This window comes from Erithacus rubecula (assembly GCF_903797595.1).
Source record: "Erithacus rubecula genome assembly, chromosome: 5".
Lineage (NCBI taxonomy): Eukaryota > Metazoa > Chordata > Aves > Passeriformes > Muscicapidae > Erithacus > Erithacus rubecula.
The window spans coordinates 55,782,408-55,798,863 of record NC_136687.1 but is presented as its reverse complement, the minus strand read 5'-3'; the positions used below and the strand labels follow the sequence as shown (position 1 = coordinate 55,798,863).

Below are 16,456 nucleotides of genomic sequence, written 5' to 3'. Positions count from 1 at the left end.
ACTGTAACACACTGCAATGACTGGGTCAGGATAAGGGCTCTGGAAAGAGTCCAGAGCAGGGGAGGGCTCTGTTCAGCTAGTGACTCTTGTTCATTGCACTTTATTACTAAACTGGATTCCATCCACATCTTTTCCAAAAGTGCATTGCATTCCATGGCCTTTTTTTAATGGGCCTGCCATCCCCAAGAGGGTGTAAAGGGATCAGGGAGTGGGGTGTTCCAGACTGGCCTCTGGCAGCTGGATCTGGGCTGCATGAGAGGGACCAGAAGCAGTGACAATACAACATTCAATGCAAAATTTAATGAGGATGTCAGTAGCCAGACCTTTCCACCAGAATCTGGAAAAGAAAAGCTTAAAATTGAATATTTTGTATAAAAGAGCAGCCAGTCATGCCCCTCCCCATCAGTTCTGCCCTCTTTTCACCCCTGCCTCACTTCCTCCTCTGTGCTCAAGAACTGGTGAAGCTGAAGCTGGTTGATGATGTGTGAAGAGCACAAAGACACAACCTGAGGAAGCATTAATTGCAGCAGAGCACTGGGAGAGTAAAAGCCACCCCCAAAGGGCAGCCTGATCCCAAATTGCCACAATGTGTGCAGCACATGTGTCACTGGGCTGGAATTTGGTGGGACTGGGAGGATGGGTTTCTTCTGAGTCCATGGCAGTGTAGACATGGGAACACCCACTGTGCCACCTGCCTGGTCAGCCAGAAAGATGAGAATGGAGCAGCTGGCTTGTGGAGACAGTCTAGGCTGGGAGATGGGATTGTCTTGTTTTTATGTGAGGAAGGTTGGGTTTTGTTCTTCGTTTTTTTACCATATCCAGTTAAATATAGCTTTTTAATTAAGGATAAGCCTGTGTTTCTACCACAAACTCATAAAGAAACCCACTAAATTATTTGTTGGGTTTTTAAAAACAGGCAGTCTCTTGAGAAGAAAGGTCTGGGACTAAATTAGCTAGAATGCTGCAGGTCAGGTTTGAAGTACTGCATGGTGACAGAATTGTTTGGGAAGATTTGCCTGGAATTATCTTTCTGCTTATTTGAGTTACCTTGCTGAAATCATTCAGATTATTTAAGTGGAAAGTCTTTCCTCAATCAAGAATTTTCTTGATTTTAAGTCTTTTCTTGAATAGTGAGTCTATTAAAGCAGAGCTGGGTTATTACTAAACCTTTAACTGAAATCCTGCTATCCAGAATGCTGTGTAACAACCTCTTCACAATATCAAACTTTAAAAAATGTTCCTAAATAAGCATAGATAATATGACATGAAATTTGTGTTTTCTTTTTCATTAAGTGATGCATTTTATCTTCCATATGTCAATCCAGTCAGGTAGGGGTGGGGGTTTTTTGGCTATAAATCAGCAGTTTGATTTTATGATGTTTTTATGTCAGTTCTTACAGTATGTTTGCCATTGAAAGAAGGTTTATTTTTAGGCATAGAGATTATTTTAACAAGGAGGGCAGCCAAAGATAATCAGCCATTTTAACATAATACTAATTTCTGTGCAATGCATATCATCTAGGTAGTTTTTAAAAAAACTCTCATGACAGCTAATGGAGCACAGAACTCAACTTGATCCGACTAAAACCTGAGTAAAACCCTATTTATTCATTCGGACAGAATATTTGCATTTTGTAAGTGTGTAGGAATGTTTGATTAGCATTATATCAAGGGTTTTGTTTCCTCTGTTCTACAATTCTTATTTCTCTTTCTCAAAACAAGCATGGCAAACACATCCAAAAGATATCTTCAAAGGAACTCTGGAACCCAAGCAATGTCTGAGAGTCCATGGGACACTTAGAGTTGTGAGCCTGACGAGATTTCATGCCACAAATGTTGAGAAGGCCCTGGTGAAAGTATGCTTCCATTAGCTTTGGGTCCTTTAGTATTTTTGATTCCTTGTTAGCTATCATATATCCAAAGTCTGGGTTAAAATATCTTTATTTTCTGTCTTATGGAGAATACAGAAACTGAAACTTCAGCCTATGTCTTATCTTCTATGTCTTTTTCAGGAAATAGACTTAAGGTTAAGGTAATACAAGAGTTGATAGACATAATCTAACAGGTTTTGATAAAAAACGGCCCACTGAAATTATTGTCAAAATATACAGTTTAGAAGTCTATTTGAAGACATAATATCAGTACCTTTAATTCAGTTTGTAATTATGTTAAAAATACAGCAAAACAAATACCAGAAGCCCCACACTGAAAGCAGAACATATTATATATACACAAAGTACTTAAAAATTCCCAACAGTTTGAAGACACTACATTTGAAGTAACATTTTTTAAAGCTGTCAAGACTATGCCTTTTTCAGCAGTGTGTTATACTGTTCAGTAGTTTTTCATTCCTGCCTTAGAAGCTGATTATGGATCCACTGAGCATAAAACTTAAAAGTAGTGAACAAAGTCCACTCAACATTTTTATAGAAAGGCAGAGGAGTCACTGCCAAAATGCTGTAGTTCTGTGAAGCTGTGCAAGTGTCCTGGCTTGCTTAGATTGACTCCTCTGTGGCCCAGGCAGATTTTAAAGTTTAAAAATCCTCACTTTCACTTGAAAAGGCTTCTTGGAATACACAGTAAGTAATGCTTTTAGCTCCTCAGCACATAACAGTAAGTCCAAACACAATTTGAAAAACTAACAACCTTTTAAAATTTCAGAAGCTGCTTACAACAATTAAAACAAGGAGATCATGAGTGGGATGATGGAGGTCTGTGCTCTCTGTAGGGAAACACTCAGAGTGCCCTCTGTCTCTTGGGAATGTGGCTGCACTGCCAGACTTTGGGTGCTCATCTGAATCTTCCTATGCAAGCTTTTACTTCTCAAATTTAGGCTCACATATTCCCTACCTGCAGACCAAAATTCTCAGCTGTGGCATCATCCTCAGGTCCCCTACCATGTGCCCACATTATTAAAGTTGGAGGTGATGGGATGTGATGCTGTAATTTATTAAGTGGTCACACTGAGTCTTAGCTGATGTTGCCAGTTAAGGTAGCACATGGGAAAGAGCCAGATCCTGCACATTCCTCCTGAGACTGTCCACCCAGACTGTGTTCAGAAAGGGACATATGAAATCTGATGCCATTTGCCTGCATCAAAAGCTCAGTTTGCCCGGAGACATAGTGTTCACCCATTTTCCCAGCAATGCATATACAAATGTACAGGTGCAAAAAGGCAGTGCAGTTGTACATTTCTGCATAAAAATACAGTACTTCACTATATAGAATTTCCAATTTTTCTGTTGTTCAAATTTATGAAGAATCTTGTTTTATGCCAAACCCATTTGTGTGGCCATATATTGATTTTTCAAGGCAGGTTTATAGAAAGTTACTAGATTGCATGATCACCTTGTCTGTCATGCAGGTAGCTTGGAAAGGAAGATAAATGTGAAAAGTACAATCCAATATGAGTATAATTTATAAGAATTATGTATGTAAGAATGTTTTAGGAAATAAGCATCATTTAGAGGGTGCTGAAAGGGTTTTGTATTCTGTTGTCATTTTGAGAATCTTTAAAGTGAAGTGCAAAATATAAAAGAGAGTGGATCTGTGAAAATCTTGATGTTGAGTCCTTTGCCTCATTGTGAAGCAAGTGGTTGTCTCTGGGAGCTCTGGCAATGCTATTCAGTCTTCTTAGTGTATATTTCTTAATGTGTGTTCCATTGCTGTTAAAGAGGTGTTAAATTACATTAAAGGAAACTTTCTAATTACCTTGCCTAAAACAAATTCAGTCAGAATATAAAAAAAAACTGTATATTTTCCTAAGCATTCTGAAGCAGGTTCCAAAAATCCCACTGTGTGTGCTCCTGTTTTGTACCTGCATCTTAAAAAAAAATACTTCTAGCATTTAGTTATAGTTAGAGATCACCTATTTGAAGACTAAGCCTGTCAGTTCAGTTGTCTTAACGAAAGAATAGTTCTATACTTACACTATATCTCTTTTTAACAGCACTGAAATAAAACATATGAAAGTTGTGTTCGCTATTTCATTAGTTTCATTTATTTATTGAAATAACTACACTGACTTCTGTTGCCTGATGTTTGTATAAATGGTAAAGTAAGTGGAGCTAACTGTTTAGTTAGGAGGATTCACTCCCTGTCTCTTTAGACTATCATCCTATAAATGCTTATATAATTTACTTGGCATACACGTGCAGCAGGTTTTCAATTAAATGAATATTGATGTAAATATTACCCTAGGTTATAAAATAATCAGAGATTAGTTTAGTTCTGTTTTGTGGAACACCAAATGCTTTATTGTGACTTAACTATTAAACATGTGTGTAGCTACTTTCAGTGCACATAGTTCCCAGTTTTTATGTGTAAAATAAAATGCATATTAATGTATGCTATCTGTGTATGAAATTTGCAGATACTAAGAAAAAGTGCAATGTTAATGGTATATCTTTATTTTGTAGCTTGGATCATCCTCCTCTGTGCCTTTTACATCCATATTCTCGCAGCTGTTTATGACTGTTGTAGTCCCTCTTATTATTGGACAGGTATGTCTTTTAAATATACATTCTTATTTTAAAAAATAAGATAAAGAGCTATCTTAAAGACAGACTGGCAACCTGATAAGCTGCCACATAGGAACAGCCTCAGGATAGTGAAGTCTAATATCAGAGAAAAGATGCTACAGTGCTCCCTGGAGCCACATTGATCTTTGTGGAGATTGAGCATCTGTCCCTCACTACCACAAACATGCACTGCTGCAGAGCGAGGAGGGAGCTCGTGAACATAAACTGGGAGAAATGGCAGCCCAGGCTGAGACATTCCAGCCCCATACAAATGAGCTTTGAGAATGCTACACAGTCCTTCTGTCACATGCCCTTAGCCTGGGGGTGAAGGAAGTCCTTCATCCCTCTGTGGTATCTACTAATAATTACAGGAATAAAAAAAAAAGAAAACATTAATAAACATATAAAGACTAAGTGATTACAAGTTAAGAAATCATAAAATTAAGGCTGCTGTAGCCATTTTGCTTATGCTTTGCAATAAGAGGTTTCATTCCACAACTGAAAGCTATTTTTATATTGACTTCTCTATCATGTTACACTGGGTGGAAGATATTTGTGGAATGAGCAGTTATTCAAAATTTAATTTTATACTCATTGTTTGTATGTTCATACAAAGCCTTACTCACACAAAGCATATGATAGAAAACTTCCATTGAGTATAAAAAATGCTAATTGCACATATAAGGTTTCCTGTGATGCTTGTCTCTGTAGTGTCTGTTTGTTCACAAATGTTAATATTAGTTATTTTTTCTCCCATGTCATGGTGGGAAACCACAATAGTAAGACCAAAAGTCATCATAACTGTTGTCACTGTTCTTGGACACTAAAATGCCTTCAGTCTAATTTTTGCTTACTTTTAAATTTTGTTGTTCTCAGGCATTTAGAATGCACAGAGGGAATATCAGTGGGATTTGCAGCTCATTCTAGCATCCATCTGAACTTTGGGTTCAGCTGGAGCCTTCTGAATTTTGTTGGCCTAAAGCAGACTTTGAAATGAAAAACGGGGTTAAAATATAGACAAATGAAAATAGAGGCTATAAAGGAGTACCCTGGACAAGGTTAAGAATATCTGTCATTGCCTTTGCTACATAGGACAGTCAATCAGTCCTGTATCTAACTATAATTGCACATTTCAAAATGTACTGAAATTTAACAATGTACTGAAAATTAACAAATTCTTAGTGAAGTTTCTTTTGATTGAAAACACACTTTGCAGTCTAATAAAGGGATAAGCATGACAGTAGTCATCAGCACCTCAGTGTAACCTCTCTGCAACCATATCATCTGGAAAATGGACACTAGCTCTGTGTCCATGAAGGCTGTGGAACTGCTCTTATGCTTTGAATTTAATGCCAAAGGCTTTCCTTATTAATTAGGACAAAGAGTTGATTATTAACCTACCTCTGTATTGCACTCTTACCTCATCAAAATTAAGCATCCACCAAAAGCAGGCAAGCAAAAGTACTTGAATCCTCTTCTGAAAAGTGCAAACACTGGAAGCTGTTCATTGGAAGCCTTAGGTGGAAATTTCTTGGAAGCAAAGGCATGACAGCAGATTTAGCAATGAAGTGTCCTACAGCCATGGAGTGTCAGCATCTGTGCTGCAATGTAATAAGCCCAAAGATGATGGTAGATTGCTCAACAAAGTGATGGCAAAATTTCAAGAGAATTTTCATCTGTGTATGTAATGGAATGTTGCTTTGGAAAGATGTTTTAAGAAATTGAAATGTTAGCTAATTGGTGGAGTTGGATGTTCTTTCAGCTGTAAGAAGTTATAAGGCTGAGTATCAGGAATTGAGCAGTAGCATATGAAATAAGTGCTCTGTGTGATCACAAGATCAAAATCAGAATTATGATGAGACTTAACTGAGATGGGATTTAGGAGTTGTGAAAGACTGAAAGAAATAGAGAATCCTAAAGCTTGAATAACCCAATGACAAATTATTAGTTTGGGTTTTTATAAATATACTTCAACAAGAAATAGGATGATTCTTCTTTAAAAGTGTTTGAAGCAGTTTCTGGAAATGAAACTCAACAGAAGTATCTCACATTCCTCTTAGCATGGAGACACTGTTTCTGAAGTTACTACACTTGACTATATCTGTTCAGAAGATGTGAAAGAGAAGAAATGCTAATGAATGCTACAGATCAGAAATGCCAGTAGTTTGCATTGATTGTCTTGCCTAGGTAGAGCTGTACAAAGGTAAACCAACCTGCCCAGATAGGAATAGAAGCCATTTCTGAAGGTGGATGTCCAAAATCTATGGGCAGGAGTCAGGGAAGACAATACACAAGAAAAAGACTGATACCAAGAGATCCAGTGCTAGGTCTCCTTGCCCTTCATCTGCTCCAATTAAATGGGAAGTTTTGCCCTTTGTTCGTAGACCACTCCTGGCTCATCACTGAACTGTTGACTGACATGTGGCACAGGGACATGTTTGTGGATCACAGGCTATTCACCCTGGGGTTCCAGATGTGTTAGGAGATAATGGCCCACAATTCCTGAATGATGCCTTCATCTATTAATTTGAATTTATCATTTCATGCCCACAACATCAACTCCTTACTACATACAGCCAAACTCAGTTCGTACAGCCAAAGTTCAGCAGAAAATCAGTGGAAGAATGCCTAGGAAGGTTACCTGGTAGCAAAGAGCTTGACTGGGGGAAAACACCCCAAAAACCAAGCTTGAAACCTGCCTGCTTGGAGGATTTCCTCTCCTTAGCCTTCCTAACTCATCTGTGATCAACAGGGTCTTTATGCTTGAACCACACCAGTGTAAAACAGAGGAGGCTGCTTAAAGGAAATGTTCTCCAAGGGCTTTATTTTCCTTTAAAAAAATCTTGCCTCTGGGAAAACCTGTGTTACCTAAATGCTCATTTCCTGAGCAGGTTGCAGAGGCTGTTTGAGCAGCCCCTGGGATATAAGCAAAGCAGATAAGAAGGTGCTTTTAGATTTGTTTTGTTTGAGGTTTTTTTGTTTGCTTTATGGTAAAACATATCAAGAGTTTTGGTTGCTTGGCTGGCTTATTGGAATTTTTTATGATGGCTGGGAGAAAGAAGGCACAATGGTGTAATTGATGCTTATTTTCTACTGTTTTTAACAATTTTTTAGCTTTTTAGAACTACTATTGACAGGAGTCAAGCATGCTCTTCTAGCTGCTGACATTGCAGTGTGTAAAGGGCTGCAGGTACAGGCTCTGCTCAGGTGGTGACCCATTCTTTAGGGAAAGAAAGAACTGTTCAAGGAGGAAGAGGATACAATGTTATCAGAAAGGCAGGAATCTCACAGATAGCAGTGATTGATAGTTGGTCTCCAATAAGGATAATCACTCTGTTCTTTGTCAGAGATGTGCAGGTTGTCTGAACCTAAAAAATGTTTTAGCCTGTGTCCTCAGTGTCCACACATGTGCTCTGCTAATTGACAGGCTGATGTTACTCAAATCAGTATTGATAGTATAATACTGCATTTGTATTTGTAGAGTAATGAATAAGACCCCTCTGACAAGAGGTCTCAAAAAGGGACATAATCTATAATATTTTATAAAGATCTAATTTTCTATAAGCCTTGAAGATCTGTAGTGGGTAAGAGCTTGTTATTTGTGCATCACTCTTGTATACCTCTAAGGGGAATTTGAGAATACTTGTTATACGATAAACACGGTAATAGATATTTTGTGGAAAAGATTTTTGAATATGCTCTGGCAGCTTGAAGTTCTGATGATTTTTTTATCTGGGTAGCAGAATCCCAGGTAAGAGTGCTGCTCCTGAGCTGTTGTGATTTTGCTACAATCATTGTCTTCCTGTCCACAGATATTGTTAATAATTTTAGCCATCAAAATATAAGGTTTTGAGAAATATCCAAGCAGTTTCATCCTGACCAGTTGTAAGATTTAGCTGGAGACTGTTGTTTCTTTGCTTATTTTTTTCTTCTGAAGTGACAGATAACAGGAACAGTGAAACCCACTCCTATGTTTCCTTTTCCTTTTTTGCAGACTTTCTCCATTCCCTGCACCTAAGTGCTTATGACAGACTTTTATTTTATGTTTTATATTAAAGAGCGATTTATGATTAAATGTTAATGAAATAGAATTTTCACTGTGCTTTCATTATATTCTACTAGTTTGAACATTTTTCAAAGCAGCACACCAAAACCCACTGTTTTCTATGAATAAATAATAAAAAGCTTGTCTGTACATTATCATTCATGCATTCTCTAGTTGCCCCATTGGTAATTTGTCTGCCAGCATAAAGTGGGCACTTCACATTAAACAGACCTTAACTAAAGCTAAAATTAATGTTATGATTCTATGTAGTTCTTCTTCCGAAATCTATAAAATGAAACCAGTAGTACAGAGACCCTCACTGAATCTAGTCACACACACACAAAAATCTTGATGTCCTACAAGTAAAGGATTTTAAGTGCCTTCTGCATCGTTGCCCAAAATGTTCCAGAGGAGCCCTATCAGCATTTGGGAGCTGTGCTTATAAACACAAGTCTAAAAGGGTGCTATGTTGCAATACAAGTTGTAAGTGAAATTGAAACTAAAAAGCTTAGCAAGGTATTTATTTTTAAAGAATGAGAAATGGAAAGGGGAAGGTAGGTAGCAATTGATAGGGAGTAGAAGGAACTATTTAACTAAGGTGAAGGAAACAAAAATTAACAGGTGATAATTCAGCAGTTTCAGCTTGTTCCTTGTATGTTTTAACACAAAGAAAAGGTGACTTGTGGGGTTTTTTTGTTGAGATGGTAAAGCCTCAGGTGTTTTTTCCCAGATATTTAGAATATACCAATACACAATAAATAAAAGGAGCAGAAGTGCAGTAACACCACTGTAAATTCTGTTAAAGAAGTCAGTCCAAAAGAGTTGGTAGAATCAGGAAAAATCTGTTTTACATAAAGATGTAAATACCAAGAGACATTTTTGTGTGTAATGGAAAAGGTGACTTCCTATCTATTCCCTTGGGGTTTTTTGGGCTCGGGTTGTTTGTTTGGTTTCTTTGTTTTTTGGTGGTTTGTTGTTTTTTTTTTTTTCATTTGATTGGTTTAATAAAGAAATAAGTTACAAATCTAGATAGTTTTTAGGAGCTGTGCTGCATGACTAATGTCAGAAATTATTCCGTTCCATATAAGATGGGGGGGAGCTCCATGCCCTATTTAGTTCAATTAATAATGAACATTAATGAATTACATTATTTGTTGCGTTTTTTATCTGTGTGTCCAGCACTTGAGCAGACAGGTGGAAACAGTCTGACTGTATTTTACTGACAGATTTCTCTGGGCATACAGTGTGACTGTTTTGGAGGTACAATTAGAGAAGTGAATTGTTTTTCTGTAACACACCTTCTGCTATTTTCATGTGTGATCTACTAAGGGATGAGCATTATTTACCTGCTTTCCTGGAATGGCAGATCATGTTTCTTTGCCCAGGGATGTTAAATGAAATAAGCATTTGAGCAGTGAGACCATTTGCTTAGGGAGGTTGGTATTTAGACAAGGAGGTTATGGCAGGATACAGAGCAGGAACTGTAGGAAAAATACTGTGGATATAACTATTCTGTTAGGAGAACTAAATTGAAATGGAGGCACTACTGTTAATTCAAGTGTAATTACATTTCTTTGTTGTTAAAAATTAAATCCTGGGCAAGAGGAAAGTTTGAGCCTGAAATTGTGTTTTGAAGCAAATTTGAGCTGATGCCTTTCCAAAACCTTTGGAGATTGCCAGATTGTTTTCTTCAGAAGAGGGGTGCGTGCTGGACACATTTGTTCTTTTATTGTCTAACTTTTCTGTGAGTTTATCAGCATCTTTCATCATGAGGGTTATTGATAAAATATCGCCTACTACAAAGTTTTGCTTCTCTCCCGCTGTTTTCTCCACTAAACTGCAGTTTGAGGGAAGGATTCACCTTCATGTTCTTTCATGTGCAACCTCTGTTTCAGCCTTTCCCTGCTCTTTGGGGCTGGCATTTGAATCTGTATGAAAATCTTTACAGTGCATCACTACCAGCATCACAGCAGAGCTCAGCCTTGGCCAGGGTGGATCCATCTCGGAGCTGGCTGGCACTGCCTCCATCAGTCATAAGAAAAGCTTCTGGCAGCTTCTCCCTGTTCCCTGCCCTGCTTCCAAACCTTGCCACAAAACCCAATACATCCCCTTTTTGCTTTTGTCCATCAGTATGATGCTTCTGTTTTGGATACCAGTGATTCATACTAGCATTCAAAAATGACTGTGTTACCTTTTGCTGCATTTCAGACAAATGAAGCTTTAGCAGCATCCCAGCCCAGCCTCTGAATGTGTGGTGTCTTTGTTGTATTAGTGGCATTTATTGTTATTTCACTACAAATATTCACAATTTTGGTTTTTTGTAGTTCTGTGTTTACCCTGAAAAGTTATAGAATTGGGTTAAGAATTAAAAGGCTTTCAAAGCATCCTTGTCCTGAAGCAACTCTGCCAGGCATGAATAACAAATGGATTGTTTTTCAGTCTAAGTGAATCAGCTGACATGAGCTTCTGTAGGGTTATATTTCTCCCCTCAAGTTATACATGAATTTAGGTTACCTTGAATCAGTGATTATAGGCTGATTGACCTCTGAAATTACAGATCATGTTGAACCTTGTGAGAAGATCAAAATGTAAGGGATTCTGTGTTAGAGATGTGTTTGGTCTGTGTTTTCTGCACATTTAGCATGACACTGGGTTGATCAGATAATTTCCTCAAGCCACAATTTAGTTCTTCAGGGTCTGACTACATAATTTTTTTAAAATACAGTGTGCAGTAAAAAGCTGTACTGGCATTTACAGTCGTTGATTCACAGAAATTCCAGGCTAGGAAGAGGTGTATGTTTTTAAAAGGTAGCACTCAATAAAGATTCTGAGGAAATACTTGCAGTTTCATTTTTTTAAATTTTTTTTTTCTATGTCTGTCAAGGATAAATATGTCTGTAATGTTATTATTGTCATGTCTGTTATAATTAGAGCCTGAGCAAGCACAGGGTTATAGTTTTTGTATTAAATACTTCTACTAGAAATTGTACCATGGCATAATGAACCATCACTTTTCTTTTTCAACATCTCGTTACTTTCAGTATAAATCTTCTGGAAGGACCATAAATTAATCGGTGGCCTTAAGTAGTTTTTCTTCTTCCCCAATGTGACAGTTTAAGGGATAATAGGATAATTTTTTTTAACTTTCTATAAAAAACCCACTCACTTTAGAAGTGAAAGACTTTGCATTTTGCTTCTGATAATTAGAGTCCCAAATTTGCTCAGACTTAGAATAACTTCCTATCAGATGTCTTTCACATTGCTCTCTGCATGTTTTCACTTTCTTGTCTCTCTTTCATCAATGCAGTGTCTTATTCCTACCCAGTAGCTGAAGGAGCTTCAGTGGAGGCTCTTTCAGAAGTCTGGCCTTATATTTTTTGTTATTTTCTCTCTTTAGCATCTGGCAAGTGTGACATTTTAAAGTTCAATGTTGTCACCAGGGTGTTGAGCATTCCCTTAGATATTTTCCTGCAAATTTGTTGTTTTTCATCAGCAGGAAGCCCACAAGTGCTGGGAGGTGAGTGCTGATCTTCAGCCTGCTTAGCTTGGCATGAAGCCCACGTGCTGAAGTTTTAGTGTGTGCCCTGATGGAGTCTCATTGCTGTGGTGGCTGGGATAGCTGCTCCCAGAACTTCCCTGCTGAGAGGCTTGCAAACAAGCCAGGAAAGCAGTGAGGAAAACTGAGAGCAACTTGATCCCATGGCTTTGGCATTTGTTGTGTGAAAGAGTCTTATGGTAGCATTGGTGATGATGCCCTGGTATTCATCCTGAATACCTCTAAGATTTTCTGTGTTATTCAACCTATGGTGGTGATGTTTGCTAATGGCACCACTAAGGGAAGGTCACAAGACACCTTTGGAGCCCTTTGGCAGAAGTGCTTCAGGATCCCAGGCTGTGATTTCCAAAAGAGTGTGGTAACAGAGAACATCAGGAAGCCTCAGGAGAAATTAGGCAAGATAATGCAATTGCTGAAAAATTTACACAAGTTCCAGCTGTACCATGAAAGCTTTAAAAAGTTTTTTCAAGCCATATAAAGTAAACAGAAAAACTAAAAGCGACTCCCCAGGCAGAACTAAAATAGATGCATTGTATCTGCTGAGGCTTAGTGCTATGCTATTCAGTGTAATTTAAAAGTTGAGGGTGCTTTAAAATTTACAGTAGTTTCTAAAAAATTCTTGAAAAACTACTTCATGTTTTGTTTCCTGAAAGTGCAAAAGTTCTGCTAAGATCAGTAGGTTTCCTTGTTTTCATGTGTTAATTCTGGTATTCTAAAAGCGTGCAAATGGCATTTGTCTTTGGATTTACAAAAACTCCAGATATTCAGACTTTGAATTATTTAAACTCCCACAACACATGCACTTTTGCTTTTCAAGCTTGAGTTATAATTTAATTAAAAACTTCTGGTGCATCGCTGGCTATTTAAATATTAAAATGTTCCATGGATCACTTTCGATTATCTACCGTCATGAAATTCCTGAAGATGTCAGATTTTTAAGATTCCCAAAGTTGCACTTGGAATTGTCTGTTGATGCAAAGGGGACTGTGATAATTACATACATCCATTAGTATCAGCAGAGGAGATAAACTTTGGGGAGGCTTAATGGGCATGTCTCAGTGACAGCTAGCAAAGAACATTTGGCATGATTAAGGATGGATTTGAATGTACTTGAAAATATACTCTCATTATGGACGCCCAGTGGAAGTTGCACTACAAATGTTAAATTCCCCAGAAGAAGACTTGTGTGGCAGGGAAGCTTTGAAATCCACTGTGGCCGTCATCCAAATTACTCTCTTCTCTTTGTGTCTTTCCGCTGTCAGATTCACTTTGTGATGCCCAACTTGGCTCCCTGCATCTTTGAAAAGAGGCAACCTGTTGGTTTCTGTGTTTCAGATTGTCCGAAGATACATCAAGGACTGGCTTGAAAGGAAGAAGCCTCCATTTGGTGCTATCAGCAGCTCTGTGCTCCTGATGATCATCTACACAACCTTCTGCGATACCTTTGCCAATCCAAATATTGACCTGGATAAATTTAGCTTGATTATAATCGTGTTCATAAGTAAGTTCAGCCCTAAAGTGACTCTTTTTTTTATGTGTGTTTCAGGTCTGTAACACCTACATGTACTGGGGGAGCTGTGGGATTGCTGGCATGGGGTTAGAGTTTCTAAAGCACCTAGTAAACCAGATTACCAGAATTCTTAGGAGCTGGATGCATTTGGGGGATGGATGCAAGTAGTGATGCAATTTAGAGAGGAATGAACCCTGCTATTGAGGTGTGCCTGAGGTTGCTCTGTGGCCCTTCCTTTCTCAAAGGGCATAGTTGTACTTTACAAGCATTTATTGGCATTCTGGTTTTGGCTTCTTTGTTATTAAACAGCCATAGAAAACAGATGTCACATTACAAACAGCAATGAATGATTTGGGGTTGAGCTGTTACTCATAAGCACTCTTATAAACTGTTCTTCCTTAGCATATTATTAACCTAGAAACTAGGTGGGAGTTAGAATGTGTTGATCTGTTTCTGTGGATGAGCACATTTCTTGGAGTTTCTTTTAGAAGCACTCAAGTCATTCAACCTTAAATAACATCCATGTGAGAATAGGCTGCTGGTATCCTTGCCATCAGCTGGAAACATGCAGATCCCTCCCTCCCAGGGAAAGGCAGAGCTGTACAGGCACTGTCTCCTCTCCCAGCAGGGAATTCTCATCTTGCTTCAGACTGTCCACAGACAGGAGTTTCAATTTGCATGGAGGAGAGGTAACTACAGTGTACTTCAGTATAAATCACATCTCATACTCTAAAACTGTTAGATATCAAGAAATCGTTGCATCACCTGCCTTGAGGTGTGTGTCTGCATATGCTTCTGTCTAATAAAAATAATGGATCTTCTACAAATCTGACCTCTACTAAAGCCAATAGAAATTTGCCACTGCCCTTTGTGCATCAGATCTTAATTCTGTCCTATTTGTGACATTTTTTTTATTATGAAACACTATACCTGTGTTAAGTAATACATGGAATTATAAATGGTACTATATAAATGCTTTATGCTGAAAGCAAAGAAGTAGGAAGCAATGCTATGGAGCTTTTTTGAAATGAAATAAATACTTTTTTTGCCCTGGCACCCAAGAAAGACCTTGTACTTAAATCAGTGCAGAGTTGTCAGCAAAAAAGAATGGTACAGAGATTTTCAACTTGGGCTTAACATGCAGAGAAACTCAAGATGAAGTAATTTTATGTTACTCTGCTGATTACAACGTTGAAAAAAAAGTTATTTTATATTTAAAAAGGCATGTTCTTCCTAGAACAGTTGATGTACAGTGTTTGCTTCTGTTGCCTTTCTTGGCCTTTATTTCTCTTTATGACAACTCTATACTTGTGCCATGTGAAATGAAATGTATAATTTGCTGTGGAAGACACTGAAAAACATATCTGTGTGTTCATTGCCAGTGTGCATAACTGGAAATTCCTAGTAAGAATGTTAACATAAGCATTGGAACTGCTTGGAACATATTAGATAATTGGTTAAGGTTTTTTTGTGGAATATTTATAAAACCAAGAACCAAGGAAGTTTTGGAGATGGGTATGCACATTGTATTCTAGAAAAAGCTTCTGTATCACCATTGGATGTGTTGGCTGGATGTGTGTATTGTGTTACACCAGGAAGTGAAATTAGCACAAGCAGTTTGAGGTGAAACTGAGTTTGTTATTCTGTTGATTAATGTTTTTATGTAATTTTTATGCTAATATTCTAGTCACAAATATTCACAAGGAATAATTGGTAGCAATGTATTTTATTGCTTTACAGAATTATGTGTAATAAGGGATTGGGTTTTTTCTGTGCATATTAAATTAATGTACTTAGAGAAAAATTGTAATTCAGGAACAATGGATTGCTCCCTTAGTCCGTGGAGAAGGAATCAAGTGCATGGTGAGGTGGCATTTATACATTCTAGGAAATGTATGTAGGAGAATAGAAAATGTCACTGGTAATAGCTAATATCCCTGCCATGTTTCCCTGTTGTAAACTGGGGTCAAAATCAAATGCATTGACAAATGCATTGTCTTGACTTGCACTGCTCTGTGGGGCATGTCAGCCTTATTGCATTCACAACTGTTGCAAGGAATGGGGAGAGGACCCACCCCAGATTCTGCTGCAAGTAAAAGCCTTTCCCCCACAACCCATAAAGTCAGAAAAACCCTGTGCAGGTCACGGGGAGTCGCTGTGCTCTGGGGTGATGCTCAGTCTCTGCAGCTCCTCATGGGAGCCACCAGCTTCTGCTCATATCTCTGCAGTGCTGGGATGGACTCTGTGCCCCCAGAGCCCCTGTGGGTGTCAGAGAGCTGGCAGAGAGGAGAGCTCCCCTTGGGATGCTCACAACCACCTGCACTTACTGAGCTGACTGAGCTTGAAGGAAATGTCTGACACACACTGCCCAGCCCAGGAATCAGCCTCAGAGAGAATTCAAACATCTATGATGATCTTCTCTTCCTCTCCCCATGTATGACCATGATTAATATACCCAGGGCTGAGAATATTTATTTGAATCATCCTTACACACTGTGCTTTCTCCTGCAAAATAGCAAGTCTGAATGCCCAGCAACCAGAGCATGTCTGACAGATTTTTTTGTTGTCAACCCAATAACCACAATTTGTGCACAGAGATGTGTAGCATGTGCAGTTTTCTGCCATTCATTGTGTCAAGAAATACTTGATTCAGAGGAGTTACCCCAGGAAGAACTTGTGCAGCCATACCATTGTTTCTAGCTTCCCTGGATATAATCTGTATTGTTCCTCCAGGCAGTCTTTAAAGGTTGTCTGTCAGTGGATTTCTCTGGGTAGACTTGATCCAGGCTCCTTTCTGACCTGTAGTATGGGAACAAAAGGCATGG

The 16,456-nt window shown here is 38.3% G+C and overlaps 1 protein-coding gene across 4 annotated transcripts in view; it reads left to right on the top strand.

The window, feature by feature from the left end:
* Positions 1 to 16,456, top strand: part of SLC10A7 (solute carrier family 10 member 7) — a 134,344-nt gene that overhangs the window by 95,377 nt on the left and 22,511 nt on the right. For all 4 annotated transcript variants that reach the window (XM_079305966.1, XM_079305964.1, XM_079305965.1 and 1 more), the window contains 2 exons: positions 4,419 to 4,502; positions 13,457 to 13,622. In XM_079305966.1, coding sequence (XP_079162092.1) covers positions 4,419 to 4,502; positions 13,457 to 13,622 — 250 coding nt within the window. The remainder of the gene's footprint in view (positions 1 to 4,418; positions 4,503 to 13,456; positions 13,623 to 16,456) is intronic.